Here is a 21613-nt window from a genome sequence, read left to right on the forward strand (position 1 = left end):
CATGAGTTGTATTCACAGAAGAATTTATGTGAATGTGACAGTATGAAATCTACTGTCTTACAGTAGATAACATGGTTTCCTCTACATCAGATGTTACTTTGCCTACCAGATTTGGATCCAGAAACACTAGTGTGAGTAACCAACAGGAAACAGAGAGAAGAATGTATCTCATATATTCAGGCTTTTTAGGAAAGACAGGCCAGGCAGATAGGGAGGTGGTGTAGCTATGTTATGTCAATAACTCTATGATTTTATGCATAGGTTAAGTAAATAAAGATAACAAAGAAGTGAGACCTCCTATTCTGTTAAAGTTAAAGCAAAACTTCCGTTCATTTTAGCAGAGGCAGGTGTTTGTCCTTAAAATGTAATAATTTGTGTAGCTATCCCAGGATGAGTATAACTTTTGAAAGTTGCAGTATATTTTTACACTGTTTTCTATGTGCTTGCAAATGCATTCTATATTGTGAACTAATCTTCCTAGGTTACATATATGAACCATAAGTTCTTCAGAAGTCATATAGAAGACTGTCTGTCTCTTGGCCGACCATTGTTAATAGAAGATGTTGGAGAGGAACTAGACCCTGCTCTAGATAACATCTTGGAAAAAAATTTCATAAAATCTGGTTCAGTACACAAGGTAAGATAATTGTGGACACAGAATAAATACCGATAGAACAGATGCTGGCTATCTGGTAGTCTGGATAGTGCCGAGATTCACACCATTGCAACACTTCAGAAAGATGAGTAGTGGACTTAAGGGGTTGGGGTTTTTTACCCCTTAGGCAGAAATTTTAAAAAGTGTAAATGAAAACATCATCTACTTTTTACTGCATAAAATACCTGTTTTTCTGAATTTAGTTTTTGAAATTTGAGTAATATGTTTTATTTTCAGGTCAAAGTAGGTGACAAGGAGGTAGATCTGATGAAGGGGTTTACCCTTTATATGGCAACAAAACTGGCTAATCCTGCCTATACTCCAGAAATTAGTGCAAGAACAACTGTGATTGACTTTACTGTTACTATGAAAGGACTGGAGGATCAGCTCCTTGGCCGTGTGATCCTCACAGAAAAACAGGTACCTAGTAGTTAACAGTATTTGTATATAGAGAAAGCTTCAATATCTGCACCATGAGTGGATATATTTAGTTGATATCAAATGCAAGAACAAAAATGTGAATGAAAGTTTAGGGGTTTGTGCATTTGCTGAAAGGCAATGTGGAGCTGTTTTTTAATTGAATGGAGGGACATAAACATTTATTTTAAGATCTGGCCTTGGAAAGAGAAGAAAGAAATTTATTCATTAAAAATACATCACACGCATATACATGACGTACATAAAGCATTTTTATTCCTTCATTCATAGCAAAGGATCCTTATTCAGTCAGAAACCTCTTTTATTTTTAAATTCCTTTCTAAACTTAATTTGAATTACATGAAAAGTGCTTATGAACTAATGCTACTTTTGCCAGTCAGGCTCTAGTGTGCAAGGAGTTATGAGATTTTTTAAGGAGCCTTGAACACTAACTTGACTCTGCTGTTAGTAAAATTTCTATTGATTACGTGGAAGCAAATATAGGGAAGAAAAATCTCTCTCAGGCATTTCTCAGGGGTTTTATTTCCTAATATAAAATCTGAGACAGCCTCCACAATAATTTAATTCCTAGATTTTTCCTCTTTCTTTTTGTGTGATCTAATTTAACAGCCTGGTTATACAAAAACTTAGGAGTCTATTCATCATAGGCACTGGGGACGAACATGGGTTTTTTACTGTGTCAGTCATATCAATAAATACATGAATGTTATGGTCCTATTACACTAAAATGAAATATTTTCTTCCTTTCTCATTAAAGTGAAAGCACAGAAGTTGTATTTCATGACAAATTGAGTGACTTATTAATTTCAAATGGAGCATTTCGTAATTGTGTCTTTGTGAGAAAAGTAACAAAAAGTAAGGTTTGGCTTAGCAGAGTTGCTGCTTTCAGTAACTCAGGTAGGCTTGCTCGTGTCAGAGTAGTTCCCTATGTAAGGGGATTCATTCATCTTTCTTTGGCTTCCCAAAGTATGTTCTAACCAGTGTGCTTTAGTGGTGGTGTCACTTTCTTTGGCCAGCACCTTTCCACTTTGCTCAAATGAGCATTTGCTGAAGTAAGGACTGGAATCTAAGTGCCCTTCCTTCAGACTGACAATCACAACCAGAGGCTAGAAAATCATTGTTACGCCCAAACTTCCTGTGAATTGTTCCATTAAAAATGGGAAAGATGTAACAGCAGGTACTGAGGAAAAGCCACCCTTTAGCAGGTTTGGATGGATGCTAGGGATTAAAAGCTTTTAATCTTTACTCAGGTAGATGCATGTTTATGTAAGCAAAACTCATCTCTCTTTCCCTCTTCCACCACTCTACACCCTTCCAATACCCTCGCTCTCTGTTTTTTTTTTCCTGGACAAAACTGTTACAGAATTCATACTGAAGGTATGTAGCAACACTTAGATTGCATTTTGGGTCAAAAATATAGACACTGAAAAATATTAATCCAGTGCGGTGTATAAGCTGAAGAGAGCTGCAACGGTAGCTGATTAGTATCAGTACTACTTGTTGCACAGGGACATGGTTGCAGGTGATCAATATTTATTAAACTTCTTCCTTTGATATGAATAAATAATAGTTGTTGTGTCCCTTCTGTCTCAATAAGAGATGAATGTCCTGGTGTAAATAGTCAGAGCCAATGGACCTCTGACAAATTTAGTTCAAAGAAAAGACAGAGCATGAACAGGGAATCTGAAGAACTGGTTTTGTATTACAAACAAAAGACAAGTTTATGATCACTGAAATAAAGTAATAGATTAAAAGAACCAAGACATTCCGAAAAATTGTTGTAGTGATCAATGAAATAGACTATCAAAAAGCGTTTATTCTTCTCAGCTTTAAAGGTTGCTCCTGTAACTATATGAAAAACAAACAAAAAAAAAAATCAGCATCTTTTTGTACTTTGGTGGTGAAGTTGCTGCCACTGTTTGTGTTCAGAACGGCTGGGAGGAGGGGGTTGTTACAAATGTGATCACAAGGTCCTCTTGCCAACAAAAGCCTGGCATTTTCTGTATTTGTTAATTTCCTGTGAGATACTCTTTACAAACTTACAAATAGAATGGATGAGGTGCCTGTTCTTAAGCAAAGCATATCCTCAAGTAGAATTTAAGCATATATGTAAATGCATGTTTGAGTGTTCTGTAGAACTGCTCCTTTTTGTCTGATTTTAATCTTTTCTGTGTTAATGGTAAAGAGGAGAAAACACAGAAAATTTGAAGCTGACCAACTGATGCTTAAGTCATTCTCTTCCTTTGGGATGCAGTTATTTGTAGCTTCCACGGAGCTACATTCCACAGCCCTAGATTGCAAACAGGTTTCCAAATAAGCTTGTGAAAGAAAATTGTCACTTCCCTGAAATACAGGAGAGCCTCTCGTGTACTGCATTACTCTGTACATCTCTTTTTTTCTGTAACTTTGCATGTTGACAAGAATGAAAATAAACTGAAGCCCTGGGTGTAGGTAGACTGGTGTTTTAACTACCGTTTTCCTACAGGAAGGTTGACTTGATTGATTAAATAAAGATAGCCAACAAGAGTATCCCTGAGCTGTGTTGGACTGAGCAGTATGGATGCCTCATTTCACTTAGCATTGTGTTGACTTGTGTGTCATTGTTCCCTTGCCATTGTCTATCCTGTAGAAATACCATAAAAATTCCATATGACATAGATAATAATTGTGACATTTCCTATTTTATAAGCAGGAGAGGAGTGTATCTTATGAAGTTACAAAATCATAGAACTCAGAAATGGAAAAGGTCATCCAGTCAACTTTCCTAACAGTGTAAAATCCATCAATACAATGTATCTTTCAGTCCTTTGTCTGATTTAATTTTGAGTATTTAATGTGGCTCTTATGACTTCCCATTGGAAACACAGCTTTGTGCATCTTACTAAAATGAAGCTTTTCCATATATCTAATCTAAATTTATCCTCTTTCAGCTTAAAGCCATTCCCCCTTGTCATGTCACTACCTGCCATTGTAAAAAGTTCCTCTCCAGCTTTCTTATAGGCCCCTTTAGGTACTGGAAGGCTGCTATAAGGTCTCCCCTGACCCTTCTTTTCTTCAGGCTGAAAAACCCCAATTCTCTCAGCCTGTCTTCATAGAAAAAGTGCTCCAGACCTCTGATTATCTTTATGGCCTCCTCTGGACTTGGTCGAGCAGGTCCATGCCCTTCTTATGTTGGGGGCCCCAGAGCTGAATGCAGTACTGCAAGTGGGGTCTCCTGAGACTAGAGGAGGAGAATCACCTCCCTTGACCAGTGTAGTGTGCCCTCCTCACTCTTCTAAAGATATTGAAGTCCATCATTTCATGGTCACTGCTTCCAAAGCTGCCCTTGAGCTTCACATTTGCCACCAGCCCCTCCCTGTTGGTGATAATAAGGTCCAGCATAGGACGTCTCCTCATTGGATCCTCTTATCACTTGGAGACAGAAGCTATCATTAACACATTCCAAGTACCTCATGGATTGTTTATGCTCTGCTGTGTGGCCCCTCCAACAGATACTGAGATGGTTGAAGTCTCCCATGAGGACCAGGGCTTGTGGAAATGAAGCTGTTCCTATCTGTCTATACAGGGCCTCATCTGCTTGGTCATCCTGCTTGGGCAGCCTGTAGCAGATCCTCACTGTAATGTCTCCTGTCCGTGCCTTACCTTTAATCCTGACGCCATACACTCTTGGCCAGCTCCTCATCCATCCCCAGGCAGACCTCCATGTACTCTAACTAGTCACTGACATAGTAGGCAACACCCCCTCCTAGTCTCCCCTGCCTGTCCTTCCTGAAAAGCCTGTATTTTTCCATTCTAACATTTCAGTCAAAGGAGCCATCCCACGACTTCTCCATGACACCAGCAAGATCATAGCCCTGCAGGCATTTGCATGTCTTTAACTCGTTTTTATTCCCCATGCTACGTGTATTTTCATAGAGGCATAAACCCAACCCAATAAATACAGTATCCACAGAAATTACTATAGTATATGGTATTTCTATATTTTATAGAAAAAGCAAAAAAGCCCCCAGTCTGTCAGGCATGAAATCGCATTTTCTGTTTTGTCATAAAGAATCTTTCTTTGGATTAATCTGAAATATTCTAAGGAAAATTTCTGAATACAGGAACTGGAGGCAGAAAGAGTCAAACTGATAGAAGAAGTGACATCTAACAAGAGGAAAATGCAGGAGCTTGAAGACAATTTACTCTTCCGTCTAACCAGTACAGAGGGCTCTTTGGTTGAAGATGAGTCTTTGATAGAAGTCCTAAGAATCACTAAATCAACAGCAGAAGAGGTGAATTTTGTATGCATTGCGGATGTATTTTGTTATTTTAATTCAGAGCCGCTATGTAACACCTGATTTCCTAACAAATAAATAGTAAAGCCATTATAATTTTTTCTTCATGAAGTGTTGTAAAATTAAACTGTTACTTGGATACTGCTTTATATTCCAGGCATACTTTGAAGGTGTAAGTTTGAATCAAATCCTATTGTACTTGGTGTTTGAACACAGGAAGACATAATGTGTGTGGTGAAACACTGATAGAGGGAAGGAAAGCTTGACTAAATATACCTTTGTGACCTTAATCAAGACCTTTTCTTTTTGTTTGTGCAGTGTAAATCAGAAGTGACACGACTTAATCTTCATGGTCTTTTTCATTAATTTTAAGGTCAGTGAAAAATTAAGCGTAGCAGCGGAGACAGAGGTGAAAATCAATACTGCACGTGAAGAGTATCGTCCTGTTGCTGGTCGTGGTAGCATCCTTTATTTCCTAATTGTGGAAATGAGCTTAGTTAATATCATGTACCAAACATCCTTACGGCAGTTCCTTGGCATTTTTGACCTGTCAGTGGAAAGATCTCAGAAATCTCAGATCACAGCAAAAAGGGTAGTATACGTAATCGAGCGTCTCACCTATGAAGTCTTCAAGTACACAGTTCGAGGGCTGTACAAAAATCACAGATTCCTATTTACGTTGCTTCTGGCACTGAAGGTTGATTTGCAGGCCAAGAAAATTTCACACACTGAGTTTGAAACATTGATCAAAGGTAATTTCTCTAAAAAATGTTCTGCTTGTGAACTGCTAAATTCAGATTTTGCAGCGCTTGCACTAACAATATGTTGTATCTAGTGGATCTAACGTTTTTTAACTGGTGAATGAGAACATATATAGCCCAAGAGACAATAAACAAATTTTCCAAAACTAGATAAAAATAGACATTGTCAAAATAACGTTTAGATTAGGTTAACATTACATTGCAAAACAGAAAATGACATCCATTGCTTTGTAAGATACCCTATGGTTTTCTCCTGTACCTCTTTTCTGAGTTGTCATATACTTACTTCTGTGAGCTTGGAGACAGTCAGCAAAATCTCTTTTGATGACTGGTGAGCAGGCATGTGAATGCATGGAGACTCTGTACCACATTTAATTGTCAGTATAAAAAAATAGAAAATCTGTTACATGTTGTAAAACATTGCTATATTGCATTGCCTTATAGCACCGTGTATGTCACTACTCAGACACAATGACAAAGAATTTTAGTAAAGTTTAAAAAATTTGATGGGGGTAGACCCCACTGTGTCCAAGATATGATAAGTACAATTAGATACCTGTCACCCAAATATTTTAGTTTGCTTTGCAAATACCAAATTGATATTGTAACTCAGCTGTGTTGGAGGTGCTAGTGGGCATGATGCTGGAGTGGTGGTTGAGCTAAGAGGCTCTTGATGAATACACCATGTTGCTGCCTTATTCTCTCGTTTATATGAAGGGAGATTGGACTAACCATAGGTCCTTTCTACATCTGGTCTGAAGAATTGGGTTTGAGTATCCTTTTAGGTAGGCAAGTTCTATTCCAGCTCTACAGATGGTGAAAAAGAAGCACAAAAAATACTAGGATATCAGCTTTGTGAGGTAATGAGACCACTTTCCTAGTGTGTCTTTGTTCAATGACTCTTCCATGCAAATTCTAGGTCTCTGTATCTGGGTTTACAAGGAATTCTACTCCCTAAATTGCAGGAATATTTTTATTACTTGTTATTTTTCTGTTTAACAATGGTTGTTTTCCTCTATAATACTTTACACTTTCCAGGAGGTGCCAGCTTGGATCTGAATTCTGTGGAACCAAAACCAAAAAAGTGGATTCTTGACATGACATGGCTCAATCTTGTGCAATTATCTAGCTTGTACCCTTTTAATCAGCTTCTGGTGCAAGTTATAAAGAATGAGAAGGCATGGAAAGCTTGGTTTGATGAAGAAGCACCTGAAAAGGCTGTTACTCCTGATGGGTATGACAGCTTACTGGATCAGTTCCGTAGACTGCTCCTTGTCCGTAGCTGGTGCCCGGATCATACCGTTGCCCAAGTAAGATATACTTTTGTACAATGGTTATGCCATGAGGCATCTCCTGTAGAACTGCTAGTCCCAAAGTTCTGTTCTCTGATTTTGTTTTTATCTTAGTATAATCTATTTTGAAAATCAGATATTGAAATCCTTGTAATAAATATATGTGAAAGAAATATTCATTTATTTAATTGCAATGAATTAGGGCATCACAAACATGAAATAAATTGTGTTTGAGCTACAAGAATACCATTCCTTTTGGGTGGTCTTTCTAAAGAGAAGTCATGAAACTTATCAAGCAAGAGCATTCTTCTGGTGAGCCAGAAGTTACATCCCTATTTCTTTTCTCAGAAATGGAAAAAGAACAGTTCAATTTCATAATAAATGCACTAAAATAGCAGATAATTTGTTTACTTACCCTCCATGCTGAGGAAATAATAAACACTGTCTCACAGCAAATACGGTGAATGAAACTGCAATAGACTAGCAGTTTCTCTGCAGTCTGCGATATTTGGATTTTTCCTCTCTGAGTAGTCCTAAAAAAGGTATTGAGCCTACAAGTATACTATTTTCACGTTTTCGTCTTTAGCTACACTGGAAAGTAGTGCTTCTGATTTCATGCATATCTCAATTTTCCATGGTACATGTTGTGATAACATCTGTGTTATATTTAGGGACACAATATTTTCATGGACCTCTTTTTCAACAAGGCCCCCCTCCATCCCTTTCCCTTTTCTTCTCTTTAGGTGCTAAGTAAGAGAGAAGTATGGGAGCTCCATATGACACAATTTAAACAGACAAAAATAATAAAGCTGCTTCTGCTAATTTATCAACAGTTTTATTGTCTTGCACAACAATCTGTGAGAAAAAATGTCTCTGAACAGTGGTTTAAAAAACTACAATTATTTTAATTTTTGAGGAAAGGGGGGATCCTTTTTGTTAGTATCTTCTCTGCCTCTTCTTTCCCTGATGTTTTTTCCCAGGTGTTACAAAATTTTACCTCCCTTTACAAGGACAGAAATTCAACCTAATAGTGGAAGATTATTCTTTTCTGGAATTTATATCGTTCTCAGTCCACCTTGTTCCTGGGTGTTTCTGTTCATAATACATGCCTCAGAATCTGTGCTAGTAGTTAACACAGTTGGAAAATCATGTCAGTCAAAAAAACATTTAATGCACCCAGATAGCTTTAGAAGTCCCTTTAGAAAATATCTGTAAAAAGAGGACAATAGAAGCATAAGGAAGGTTTGACCTTTAAGGATAAAGTCTGAGCTGTGTTTATGTTTTGCAGAAATAGATATTCAGTGTAAGAGACTTGAACTGGATAACCACTGGACAGGAGAATTTGTTTGAAGTTCAACATGTATATGGAAGACAGTAACTGGGTCAGATGAAAGATCTCTGTAATCTGCTATGCTGTAGAGACAGTGTCAATAGTACATGCTTAGAGATGCTAAGAGTGGGGCTGCTATAGAGAAACTCTTTTGTTTGGCTGTCCACCAAGCTTTAGCAGTCAGTAATTTAGGGACAATATCTGAGCTATCCTCAGAGCTGACTGTTGATCTATTCTGCATGAATTTCTCTAGCTCTTTTTAAAAAAACATTTAGCATCCTCTAGCAGCAATGTTCACAGAATGTCTGTTGTGTGAGCAGAATTCTTTCTTTTCTTTGTTTGAAGTTTACTATCTGAGAATTTCAATGATTGCCTCCTGTGGACTGTAACTTTTGTTACACCAAAGTTGAAAATGAAAGTATAGAAAGTTGTTGCCTTCCAATGTAGGTATTGGTAAATTCCATGTCAGTGATTAATGCTAAATAATAATAATAATAGTAAAATAATTAAAAAGTATATATTGACGGTAGGTTGTGTTGGTTTTGTTGTTTTTTTTTTCAGGCTCGACACTACATTGCAGAATCTCTTGGAGGGAAATATGCAGAAGGATTTATTCTTGATATGGAAGCAATGTGGACAGAAAGTGACTGTCGAACACCTTTGACATGCTTTTTATCAGTGGGGTCTGACCCCACAGAAAATATAGAATGTCTTGCAAAATTAAAGGTATCGTCCTAAACTGAGCATGCTAGAACTGATAAAGATACTTAAAACTATCTTTTGAACTACAAATGGCATTTACATATTCTATATAAGTTTGAATTCTTACATTTATGTTCACACGAGTGTTCTCTGGAAGTTAATTTTGGACTAGTAGCTGAAATGCATTTAGTGAGGAAATGGAAATATTACATTCTTGCTTTTCTGAATTATTTGATTCCAATGAGCCCTCTGTCTTTATCCAGCAGACTATGATAGTGATAGTACTTAGCTATAAGAACAAAGCATTACTTATAGTTTACACTATGTCACATTCACTGTAGGAGCTGACAGTAATGACAATTACAGGAAGCTACAGGAAAAAGTCATAATTTTTGATGACAAGAGAAATTAATTTGGAGACCCTACCATTCAATCAGTTAACTTGATGGAGTCATTCAAAATTTTTTACAGCACAGCATTACTTTAAGGCATTCTGTGCTTTATGTTTTATGGTTCACGATGTAGATGCAAGTATAATTTTCTGAAGAAGCAGTTATTCACAGTAGATCTCCTTGATTTTTCCTCCCTGTTAGAATGCGTCTTCATTTAGAATTGCAGGATTTTGGTATCCACTGAATAAGACCTACTTGAAAAGGTAGGGAGCACCCATAAATCTCTAGCTTCTGAATTAGAAAGTTTAGGTGCTCATTCTCTTTGAAAATCAGGACTCTTATTTTATTTGCCTGACTGTGATAAAGAGTGATTAAATTATAATCTAACTCTTACTTGAGTGTTTAAACTTAAGTATCTTAAGTCTGAAGTTGATGTGATGCTTGTCCTCAAAAACTGTGCAGCCAGATCACCGGCCAATATACAGACATAGGAAGGGAGAAGGACGTTGGTTGGTTGAGTTAGGTTTCTTGGAAGCACTGCCTTGGAAGAACAATTTTATTCCTATTCACAAAATATTCTATTGCCTCTTCCTAAGATTTTGACTTCATAGAAAATTTTAAATTAAAAGCAAAAATATTTATAATTTAGAAATGGACAGTATTTTTAGTCCCTTTCCAAGTCCAAGGAAACACATCAGGTGGCTGTGATTGGACTCCTGTTTTCATGGCCAATGGTATGAATACAAATGGAGTGTCAGGTTTGTGATGATGATTCTTCAACATAATGTATGATGTGAAATGCCCTCATAGATAGATACCTTTTCTCCAGTAGGAGCTAGTTTCTGTAATCAACAAAGAGGGAGAGTGGCTCTTTTTGAAAGCAGTTCATAGGCCATAACTGAAACTTATCTCTGACTTGCATCAAGGAGTTGAGTATTTCTGTCCCATTGGCCATGTCAGGACATAAGCCTCCTAATAAAGTAACTTGAAGTCAGCTGGTCACTTAGAGTCACTCATGCAAGGAGTGGATAAAATGCTCTCCCGTTCTGCAAATCTTAATTAAGACCTTAGCCTATCTGGGGAAGTGCTGGTAGTTAGAAGGTGCTCTGTAATTAGGACTCTTAAAAGACAGCAGTTTTTGCTGTCATTCTAAAAGTATATTGCAGCCGGCAGTTTAAATTTGTTTTCATGCTTTAAGGAAACATGTATAGACTAATAGAAAGTGAGGTTGCAAACGACATACAGGGATTGCTTTATTTATTCACAAATGGTTTATGAACAAGACAACAGAAGCTAGGCTGTCATAACCTGAAGTTTAACTTCAACTTCACCTGTAAATGTAAAGTGTAATGTTTAACTGTAAAGTTCTTGTCTGATATCTTGAAGTAAAGATCTTGCCACACAATATGGAGAAATCTTTCTAATTTACAAAAGCCATCCAGATTCTGCAAATCAAACCTCAAAGTAAAACCTTTTTTAAAGCAAAAATATATATTAACATTGTGGGACTGAAGTAGCACATCAGTAGTACTCTAGCTTTTGAGAAATGTATCTAGAAATCACTTAGTTTTCAGAAACATTTGCCGAAGGGCTTTGTGTTTATTTTGCTAGCTTGTCAAAAAGTTGTACTAAGTTCCTGTCTTTATCTGGCCTTTCTCCGCTTTTCTCTAGAATAAACCTTTGCCTTAACAGATTAGCTGAACCAAGGATCTTGTCTTGGTATATGTATGATTCTGTAACTCCAAAATATCTTACTTATCGTTGGTTTGGTTTTCTGGTTGGTTGATTGGGTTCTTTGGAAGAAAACTCCCAAAAGACTGCTGGGCCTATTTTTCAGTGATTTCCCTTTTATAGACATGACTTACAGTCTTAAAACGGATTGTCAGTACTGGTGGTACCTCTAAGTGTAACATTAACAGTATAACTCAATTATCTGCAGTTGGAAATGTTTAAATTTGTACCTAGAATTTATTTTTCACTCTAAAATTTCGTTTTTCATATGGCCTTCTCCAAAAGAAACGGAAACAGTATCTGTGTCTACTAAGCTATATGATCTTTAGACCAAGCAAGATCTATCTTAAAACTAGTTGGATTTCTGCCCCTTTTACTTTCACTTAAGGGAGTGAGAATATAACTTTCTGAATTAAAATTAATTATGCCTAGTGCTTTGACTTTGTTAAAAACCGATATTTTTTTTAATTGTAGAGATAGTTTCTTCTTTCAGGGAATAATGCACAGAACCTGCAACAGAACTGTCAGTGACTGTTCTGTAGTGACTAAATGATAGAACCTTAGTGACTAAAATTATAGCACTTTCATCTTGATAGCAATGGGTTAAGATATCACAGATATATTAGTATAACTCACTACTGAAACATTCTGTATGCAGACATTTTGATAGAGTTCTTTCATAAGGAGTAAAATGAGGACAATCCATAGTGAAAAATATTTTTTTCTTGTCTTAATGTTTCTATAACCTTTAATGATTGTGCATTTGAGAGGTAACATTGCTGAAAAGAGTAAATTATAAGCAGATGCTTTGTTAGACAAAATTCATGTGCTCTGCAGGGGTAGTCATAGTCTTTGACTTATGGAGTACTAGCTGTACTCGCATACATCTTAGAAAAGATACAGTTTTTGCTGCTCCAGCATATAGCCAACTTCACAGGCTATTTAGCTTTGCTTCTTTTAGCTGCAGTTTCAGGTTTTAGTGACTTGAGAGCACGATTTAACCACTTTCTTGTATTTGGCATTGTCTTCTCCTGAACTCTTTTACTAGAATGATACAGCAGCTGTATTTATACTATTCAATAAAATCAGGTCAGGGCCTGTTCTGTGACCAGAAGACCAAATGACCCAGCACAGCTTGTGTCCATATACTTAACCTTTTTCTCCTGCAAAAGTAGGGTAGCCTTATCCACTTCCTTATTTCCTTCACAGTGAGAGAGTCCCAGTAGCAGGAAAACTTAAGATTGATCTTTGTAGCTCTCAGCCAGCTGAATGTAGGCCCAGACTGAGAAGTTTTAATGCGGTTCACTGCTAACAACATGAAGGACACTCAGCTGTAGGTCTTGATCATAAAACTGTCCATGAAACTAAGTCTTTTCATGAATTCCCTTGCCCTCAACATGTATGTAGAAAATATACTCAACTGGGTTTGATTAATTCTGGTAGAAGTTAGGCAGCCAACCTAAGCCAGGGGACCGCTTCCTTAACAAGAACAGCGGTAGTAAGAACAATAAAGAAGAGGGGGGTCTGCCGTCACATTACTTCATTACTTCTGACTATCTGGTCTGATCACAACCTCATCAGCTTGTGTTTTTCAGATGCCCTTGTGAGAGCTCGTATCATCTTATGTTTTCCTGAACAACTGTCTATCTTATCACATAGGCTCTGGAGGGAAGACTCCATTAATTTCCAGAATACCAGTATTTGCACTTATGAGCTTTGTCTCTTCAGAATCCAGAAAACTGACAGCTAGAAAACTAGCTAGAGCTAGTAGATCACCATCATAATTCTAAAGAACTATACATAAAATAAACTTTCTTTTTTTCCTTCCAGAACATTCCCTGTCATGCCATTTCAATGGGTCAGGGCCAGGAAGTCCATGCAAGGCGCCTGTTAAATCAGTGCATGCAAGATGGAGGATGGCTCCTTCTACAGAATTGCCACCTTGGCTTGGAGTTTCTTAGTGAATTAATGGACACCATCTCAACAACAGAAACTATGAATGAACATTTCAGGACCTGGATCACTACAGAGGCTCACCCAGAGTTTCCCATTAATTTTTTACAGTCCTCTATCAAATTTACTAATGAACCTCCTCAAGGTAGGAAAACATGCCTTTTGTCTAGTTTAGGGGCTTGCTCCACTCTCACACCCATCCTTCCTCCCATCACCATTCTCTGTTGTTTCGTTAGCTAAATATAGCATTATGTAAATCAGTCTTGCGCTGTGTAAAGCATGACTCTTTAGGGGAGAAAATGGATATTTGTCTTTGTAACAGAAATTGATAGTGGTTTCGTTGTTTGTGTAGAACCTGTGGAGAATGACAGGTCAGTGGTGCTTTCTTAAGCTTAGATACTTCATCACTCTCTTCTTTCTGTCCTGTTGACCCCACCCAAGGATGCAGAGGAGGATCAGTCCTGTGCTCTAGTGGGTAAAGGAAAGAAAGGACACTCTGAACACCCAACCCCAGCCTCCCAAGCTGTAGTATATAGCTGTGGCTGTTGCTTTTTATGTCATCTGGCACTGCTGACTGGAGACTGACCTCAGCATCTTGGTAATTGTCTGTCTAGTATTTGTGAGTTGTTACGGAATCACCCCTCAGCCTTAGTCACAGGCAAGACAATTGATAACAACCCACACTGGATCTGAATATTGGGGTCTACTTAAGAACTGATGAGATTAGTTCATGCAGCACTGCATTATAAATATCAGAACCACCACTACCACTTTAAACTGACAGTTACTTTGACTTTGGAGCTGTCTTTGTTGTGTATTGATGGAAGGAAGTATCTGAGAAAAAATTCCAAGAGAAGCTTAGATTGAAAGTTTCTCTCATACAGATTACTCTATGATTAGGAGTTTTATGGTACTTGCCTGTTTTACACACTCACTTTCTCATGCTCCCAGCCTCCTATATTGCATTCATTTCATCTTGATTTCCTTTCCCACTGGAGAGATCACTGCTGGCCCAGAAAGGTCAGGAAGAAAGTCATGTTGGCTTCGTGCTGTGCAACTACTTGTAGCTGCTAGCCTTGGACATTACTGGCCTAGGTCCCTGGCCACACCCTGGCATTTGCCTTCTTGCATCTCCCCTACCTCGAGGATCTTTCCCCACTTTAACTCTTACACTTTAATGCTTTAACTCCCTTATCATTAACTGTAATGCATTAACTTGGCTTTCATTATATATATATATATATATATATATATATATATAGCCACTGATTTCAGTTAATAAAGTCAGTAGGAACAGAGAATTTTTACCCAAGGTCATATTTAATGCCTCAGTCATTTAAACCTCTTATTTCAGTATTCATCTTCCTTTGAACATTAGTATCATGCCTACAAAATGTCTCATCTTGTGAAAGACATCCTGTTTGAAGTATATATACTCAACTTTCAAGAGCAGTTAGCAACTTTTTACTGTACTGTCACCCCCTCCTTATAATTCAAATGATAACACCCTATAACTCCAAGAGGTTATTTTATAAGAAGTCATGTTAAAGCCAATTTACAACTTGCATTTGGTAATAGCAATATGCTCAGTGTAACAGTTTAAGTCAGGATGAAATATAAACAGTTTCAGTTTTCTGATACTGTCTTGCCACATTGGTAGCACAATGTGATGAGGCACTTGTATTTGATTACTTTGTTTAGGTTTTGGAACTCTCTTATGATACCCTCATAATATTTTGAAAAGCTATTTGTTTGAATATTGTTCTTCTGCAGGATCTTTGTGAAGTAGGAAAGAAACAAAAGGGCTTTTATTGTGTCATAGGAAGTATGATGTCTTGGACAATCTCTTCGCTGCACTTGAAATCTGTTTCCTTATAGTTGTGTTGATTAGATGAAAAATATCCTAAGAGGGACCTGGTGTCAGTAACTCATGCTCAGTGTTGTCTGCCAAAGGCAGACAATGCTTCAGTAACACTGCCTGAAAACGTCTGGAAATAGTGGGACTTACGTATTCTATGGAAGCTGAGATACGTATAAGTATGTCTGCCTAAACCCATTCCTGGGATATGAAATGTCAGTGCTCAAACAAATCTCCATGAGTATTAATATTTCCACTATGAATTTAGGTTCTCATCTCATCAGGTTGGTGCATGCATGCCAGTTTGAGAAGGTGCAGTTTGAAATTGTTATAGGAATGAAATCTAAATAAAATTGTCTTTGGTAGAATTAAAATCTTATTTTATATTTAAGTTTTGAAACACAGATTCTTGGATATTCAGTGCTATATTTCATATGACTTCAGATGTTTTTGCCATATACTTGTTGAATAGTTATGTTTATATTTTAGTTGTTATTGGTTGCATTTGGAATATGATTATGTAACTGTAATTCCTTCCAGACTCATGAACTTCATTTGGTGTGTCATCTATCTGAAACAAAATGTAACTGAACTTTGCCTGCTCTGACCAGGTGAACAGATAATTGATTCAAAGAGATTATTTGAAGCTATAAATAAGATGATACTGTAAATTGGAATAGAGAAATCTGCTTAAGAGAAGTTGAATTTATGGGTTGGATGTATTTTTTCTCATATATTACATTTTTATACTTACTTTCTAGGTGTGAAAGCTGGCTTAAAACGAACATACTCAGCTGTTACTCAGGATCACCTAGAAGTGAGCAACCTGCCACAGTGGAAACCGTTGCTATATGCTGTAGCATTTCTTCACACAACTGTTCAGGTTTAAAAATACATTTCTTTACTTCTGTCATAAAGCCATGTGTCATTTATTAATGCACCATGTTATTAAATGAAAAACATGTTTAAATGGAAATCCTGTGTTGGTAAAATTAATGCAAATAACATAAGAAAGAAAACAACACACTTCTATTGCTACAACTGTATTAGAGCTATGCTCATGTTGACCTTAAACCTCCAATGGGGATGGTATTACAGAGGATAAAACAGTCAACAATTAGTGTACTGTTTTTTTAAAGTCTTTGGACATTGCTGTGTGATCTGTCTTTCAACTAACTGTGTTTTTGCTAATATTTTAAATCATAAAAGCTCATTAAAGAAATTTACAGCTTGGGTTGGAAAACCATAGTCTTAAAACTGATGCTTTCACCATGAGAAGGGCTAAAAGCATGAATATAATTCCTTCATATGCTGAAACTTGTAGGAAGAAATGAAGGTGAAAGATGATTTTGGGTCTTGCCTTTCAGGATTTCCATTAAAAAGAGTGATTTATGGATTAACCACAACTTTTCAACATTATATTGATAAATTTTTCAATATACTTAGTTTATATTTTGTGTCTAGTTAATTTATCCCTGTGGCATCCATGCACTGATACACTGTGGTCCAATGGAAGCCTGTGTTATGCATGTCTTTGGCTCATCACTTCTTTCTTGGTGGAGATGAATGTTTAAATACCAGATATTACCTTAACAACCACATACTGCCAGCTGCATCTGTAAGTGGTTCAGAAGCTGTTTTTTCTGCTCACATATGCACTATGCAGAGACATCAGTGGTGTGAATATGACTATTCCATAGGAGGACCACAGACAATGGTCATTGCTGAATGAGTTTGGACATCCTTTCCTAAAACAGTAGCTTCATTTTTTGAATCAAAAAACTATAGTTCCATACTCACATATTGGCTGGACTTCAATTTTTTCTTTGTGAAAATGTTAGTATTCCTATTGTTTGTTCATATGTCTCCACTGGTGATGACAAATGAAGAGATATTTAACTACTAGGTAATTAATCAAGTATTTGGCCTTGTGTATTTTAAGAGAAGAATCTTTTTTTTTTTGAGGTTGGTAAAATATAGTCTCAGCTGCCTACTGCATTTTTAGCATATTTCATTTATTACTCCTCACTTAATGTTTTCTTGACAATTACTACCAAGCAGCCTTTCACCTTTATCTGTTTTACAGGAAAGACGAAAGTTTGGTCCATTGGGCTGGAATATTCCTTATGAGTTTAATCAGGCAGACTTCGCAGCCAGCGTGCAATTTGTTCAGAATCATTTGGATGACATGGATATTAAGCGTGGGGTGAACTGGAGCTGTGTTCGCTATATGCTTGGAGAAGTGCAGTATGGTGGCCGTGTAACTGATGACCTTGACAAAGCACTGCTGAATACATATGCAAGAGTGTGGTTTGGAGAGCATATGTTTACCGAAAATTTTTGTTTCTACAAAGATTATGTTATTCCAAAAGGAAAAACAGTTGAAGACTATCTCCAGTACATAGAGCAATTGCCAGTGACTGATACACCTGAGGTGAAATATTTCAACATATTAAAGTGGTTTTTGTTAGGTAAAGAGTTTGATCAGGTGTATTTTCCAGCGTCAGGAATAGGTCAAGATTAGCAGGCAGACCAGTATAGTGGGTGTCTAATATATATCTGCTGACTAGGAAGAAGTAGGTGAGGTCTTCTTCAAAGAATTCGAAGAAGTCTCACATTCACAGGCCCTGGTCCTCATGGAAGACTTTAAAGACCCTAGTTTTCTGCTGGAAGGGTAATACAGCAGGGTTCAAGCAATCTAGGAGATTTCTTTAGTACATTAATGACAACTTCCTGGCACAGGTAACTGAGAAGCCAATAAAAAAAGGCACTTGGCTGGACCTGGTACTTATAAGCAAGGAAGAACTGGTCAGGGATGTGGAATCACTGACTGCAGTGATCACTGGTGGAGTTCAAGATCCTATGAAGAAGGAGTAGGGTAAAATTAGGAGCACAGCCCTGGATTTCAGGAAAGTGGACTTGAACCTTTACCAAGTCTTGGGAAATGGGAGAGGTGCCTGAGGACTGGAGGAAAGCAAATGTCACTCCAGTCTTCAAAAAGGGCAAGAAAGAGGACCTGGGTAACTATAGACCGGTCAGCCTCACCTCCATCCCTGGGAAAGTGATGGAACACCTTATCCTTGGTGCCATCTTAAGGCATATCAAGGATAAGAGGGTTATGAGGGGCAAATCATGTTTGACCAATCTCTTAGCCTTTTATGAGGAAATAACACGGTGGATGGATGATGGCAGAGCGGTGGATGTGGTCTACCTTGACTTCAGCAAAGCATTTGACACAGTCTCCCACAGCATCCTCACAGCTAAATTGAGGAAGTGTGGTCTGGATGATCAGGTAGTGAGGTGGACTGCGAACTGGCTGAAGGAGAGAAGCCAGAGAGTTGTAGTCTATGGGGCAGAGTCTAGTTGGAGGCCTGTAACTAGTGGAGAGCCTCGAGGGTCAGTACTGGGACCAGTATTATTTAATATATTCATCAATGATTTAGATGAGGGAATTGAGTGTACTATCAGCAAGTTTGCTGATGACACTAAGCTGGGAGGAGTGGCTGACACGTCAGAAGGCTGTGCTGCCATCCAGCGAGACCTGGACAGGCTGGAGAGTTGGGCAGGGAATAACCTGATGAAATATAACAAGGGAAAGCGTAGAGTCCTGCATCTGGGCAGGAACAACCCCAGGTTCCAGTATAGGTTGGGAAACGACCTGTTACAGAGCAGCGTATGGGAGAGGGACCTGGGGGTCCTAGTGGATGACAGGATGACCATGAGCCAACACTGTGCCCTTGTGGCCAAGAAGGCCAATGGCATCCTGGGGTGTATTAGAAGAGGGGTGGTTAGTAGGTGGAGAGAGGTCCTCCTTCCCCTCTACTCTGCCCTGGTGAGACCCCATCTGGAATATTGTGTCCAGTTCTGGGCCCCTCAGTTCAAGAAGGACAGGGAGCTGCTGGAGAGAGTCCAGCGCAGGGCAACTAAGGTGATTAAGGGAGTGGAGCATCTCCCTTATGAGGAAAGACTGAGGGAGCTGGGTCTCTATAGTTTGGAGAAGAGGAGACTGAGGGGTGACCTTATTAGTGTCTATAAATATATAAAGGGGGAGTGTCACGAGGATGGAGCCAGGCTCTACTCGGTGGCAAACAATGATAGGACAAGGGGTAATGGGTACAAACTGGAACACAAGAGGTTCCACTTAAACTTGAGAGGAAACTTCTCAGTGAGGGTGATGGAACACTGGAACAGGCTGCCCAGGGAGGTTGTGGAGTCTCCTTCCCTGGAGACATTCAAAACTCACCTGGACACATTCCTGTGTAACATTATCTAGGTATTCCTGCTCCAGCAGGGGGATTGGACTAGATGATCTTTCGAGGTCCCTTCCAATCTCTAGCATACTGTGATACTGTGATACTGTGACCTCAGCAGAGGTTTCTTCCAGGCTTGACAGAATCCTATGGGATATGGCCCTTGAGAGAAGCGGGGTCAGGAGAACTGGTGTATATTTGGGGATTACCTCCTCCAAGTTTAAGGAAGATCCATCCCAACAAGTAGAAAATCAAAGGCAGTAGGAGGCCCAAGTGGAAGAACAAGTAGCTCCCAGCTGAATGCATGTAAAAAGGAAGGTACAAGATGTAGAAGCAGTGGCAAGTAACCCAGCAAGAGTATAGAGCTACTGTCCAATCTTGCAGAGGTTTAGGAAAGCCAAGGCCAAAGTGGAGTTGAATTTGTTGAGGAATGAGAAGGGCAGCAAAAAAGGATTTTACAAGTATGTAAACTGTCAAAAGATGACTTAGGAAAATATGGGTCCATTGCTGAATGGGGCAGGAGAACTAGTTGAAAAGGCTCAGTGCCTTCTTTGCTTTAATATTTACCAGTAAAACTGGCCTCCGGGAATCAAGGCCCCCAAGATGAAGAGTCTAGAACAAGAAACTTACCCCTGGTGGAGGAGGACCAGGTTAGGGAGCATTTAAACAAACTGAACATATGCAAGTTCATGGTACTTGATGGGTGCTACCCATGAGTGCTGAGGGAGCGGGCTAATATCATTGTCAGGCCACTCCTGATTACCTTTAAATGGTCATGGTGTAAGAGGTTCCTGAAGAATGGAAATATCACTCCAGTCTTCAAGAAGGGAAGAAGGAAGACCTGGAGGTCTACAGGCTGGTCAGCCTCACCTCAGTCTCTGGGGAGATGCTGGAGAAAATCCTCTTGCAAAACATTTCCAAACAGAGGAAGGGCAAGAAGGTTATTGAAAGTAGCCAGCATGGATTTGTGAAGGAGAAATCATGCTTAACCAACCAGTCAGCTTTATGCAATGAGGTGAACAGCTTGGTGGCTGAGGGAAGAGCAGTGGATGTTTTTCGCCTTGGCTTTAGTAAGTCCTCTGACACCAACTCCCATAACAACTTCATAGTCAAACTAACAAAGTATGGGTTAGGTAAGTGTCATATGACACGTATCTGTCATATGAAGAAAGGCTGAGAGAACCTGGACGCTTTAGCCTGGAGAAGAGGAGGCTCAGACAGGATCCTATAAATGTTTATAAATACCTGTTGAGAAGGTGTAAAGAGGGAGCCAGTGTCTTTTCAGTGGTACCCAGTGAAAGTATAAGAGGCACTGGGCATAAATTAAAAAAAAAGGAAATTCCACCTGGCATCAAGAAAACACTTTTTTACAGTGAAGGTGGTCAAGCACTAACAGAGGTTTCCTGGAGAGGTTGTGGAGTCTCAGTCTTTGTAGGTATTAAAATCCCAACTTGACACTGTGCTGGACAGCTTGCTTGAGTGGGTCATTTGGATTAGACAGCCCTCAGAAGTCCCTTCCAAACTAAACTATTTTGTGATTTTGCAAATATGTGTGGGATCGATCAGACATGAACTGAGAAATGATGAAAATAAAAAATCCATATGGTCTCATTTTGCAAGTTATAACTGGGAGATTATTCCATTTTGACAACAGGAAGAACTGAATATTGCCAGGAATTGGTGGGGTACAGTGCAGGGCAAACCATGGCAATCAGTGTGTAAACTGCATCATTAACTGGAGGACTGCAACTTTCTGGTCCCTCTAGTACAGGCACACATGATGAAGTCAGTTAAAATTGAAACAGAAGTGAATGCTCTGGATTTCTCTCTCATTGCTATTAAGCTGATAAATGCCTTTGGAAGTAAGTTCTATCAAAATTAAATAGACAGGACTGGACAGAAAAAAAAAAAAAGGTTTCTGTTGCTAGTAATGTGCTGGCTGAGAGGGTAAGAAGTTTCCAAAGTCATAAAATA

The 21613-nt window shown here is 38.5% G+C and overlaps 1 protein-coding gene across 2 annotated transcripts in view; it reads left to right on the plus strand.

Annotated features, from left to right (window-relative positions):
- Window positions 1-21613, plus strand: part of LOC130606589 (dynein axonemal heavy chain 5-like) — a 459050-nt gene that overhangs the window by 108473 nt on the left and 328964 nt on the right. For both annotated transcript variants that reach the window (XR_008974019.1, XM_057423090.1), the window contains 9 exons: window positions 482-637; window positions 893-1075; window positions 5197-5367; window positions 5744-6122; window positions 7170-7441; window positions 9315-9479; window positions 13409-13676; window positions 16151-16272; window positions 17476-17823. Coding sequence is in view for 1 of the 2 variants with exons in the window: in XM_057423090.1 (XP_057279073.1) it covers window positions 482-637; window positions 893-1075; window positions 5197-5367; window positions 5744-6122; window positions 7170-7441; window positions 9315-9479; window positions 13409-13676; window positions 16151-16272; window positions 17476-17823 (2064 nt within the window). In the remaining variant the exon portion in view is untranslated. The remainder of the gene's footprint in view (window positions 1-481; window positions 638-892; window positions 1076-5196; window positions 5368-5743; window positions 6123-7169; window positions 7442-9314; window positions 9480-13408; window positions 13677-16150; window positions 16273-17475; window positions 17824-21613) is intronic.

This window comes from Pezoporus wallicus, unplaced genomic scaffold, assembly GCF_028554395.1.
Source record: "Pezoporus wallicus isolate ANWC-B61680 ecotype Strahan unplaced genomic scaffold, APGP_CSIRO_Pwel_v1 contig_749, whole genome shotgun sequence".
Lineage (NCBI taxonomy): Eukaryota > Metazoa > Chordata > Aves > Psittaciformes > Psittacidae > Pezoporus > Pezoporus wallicus.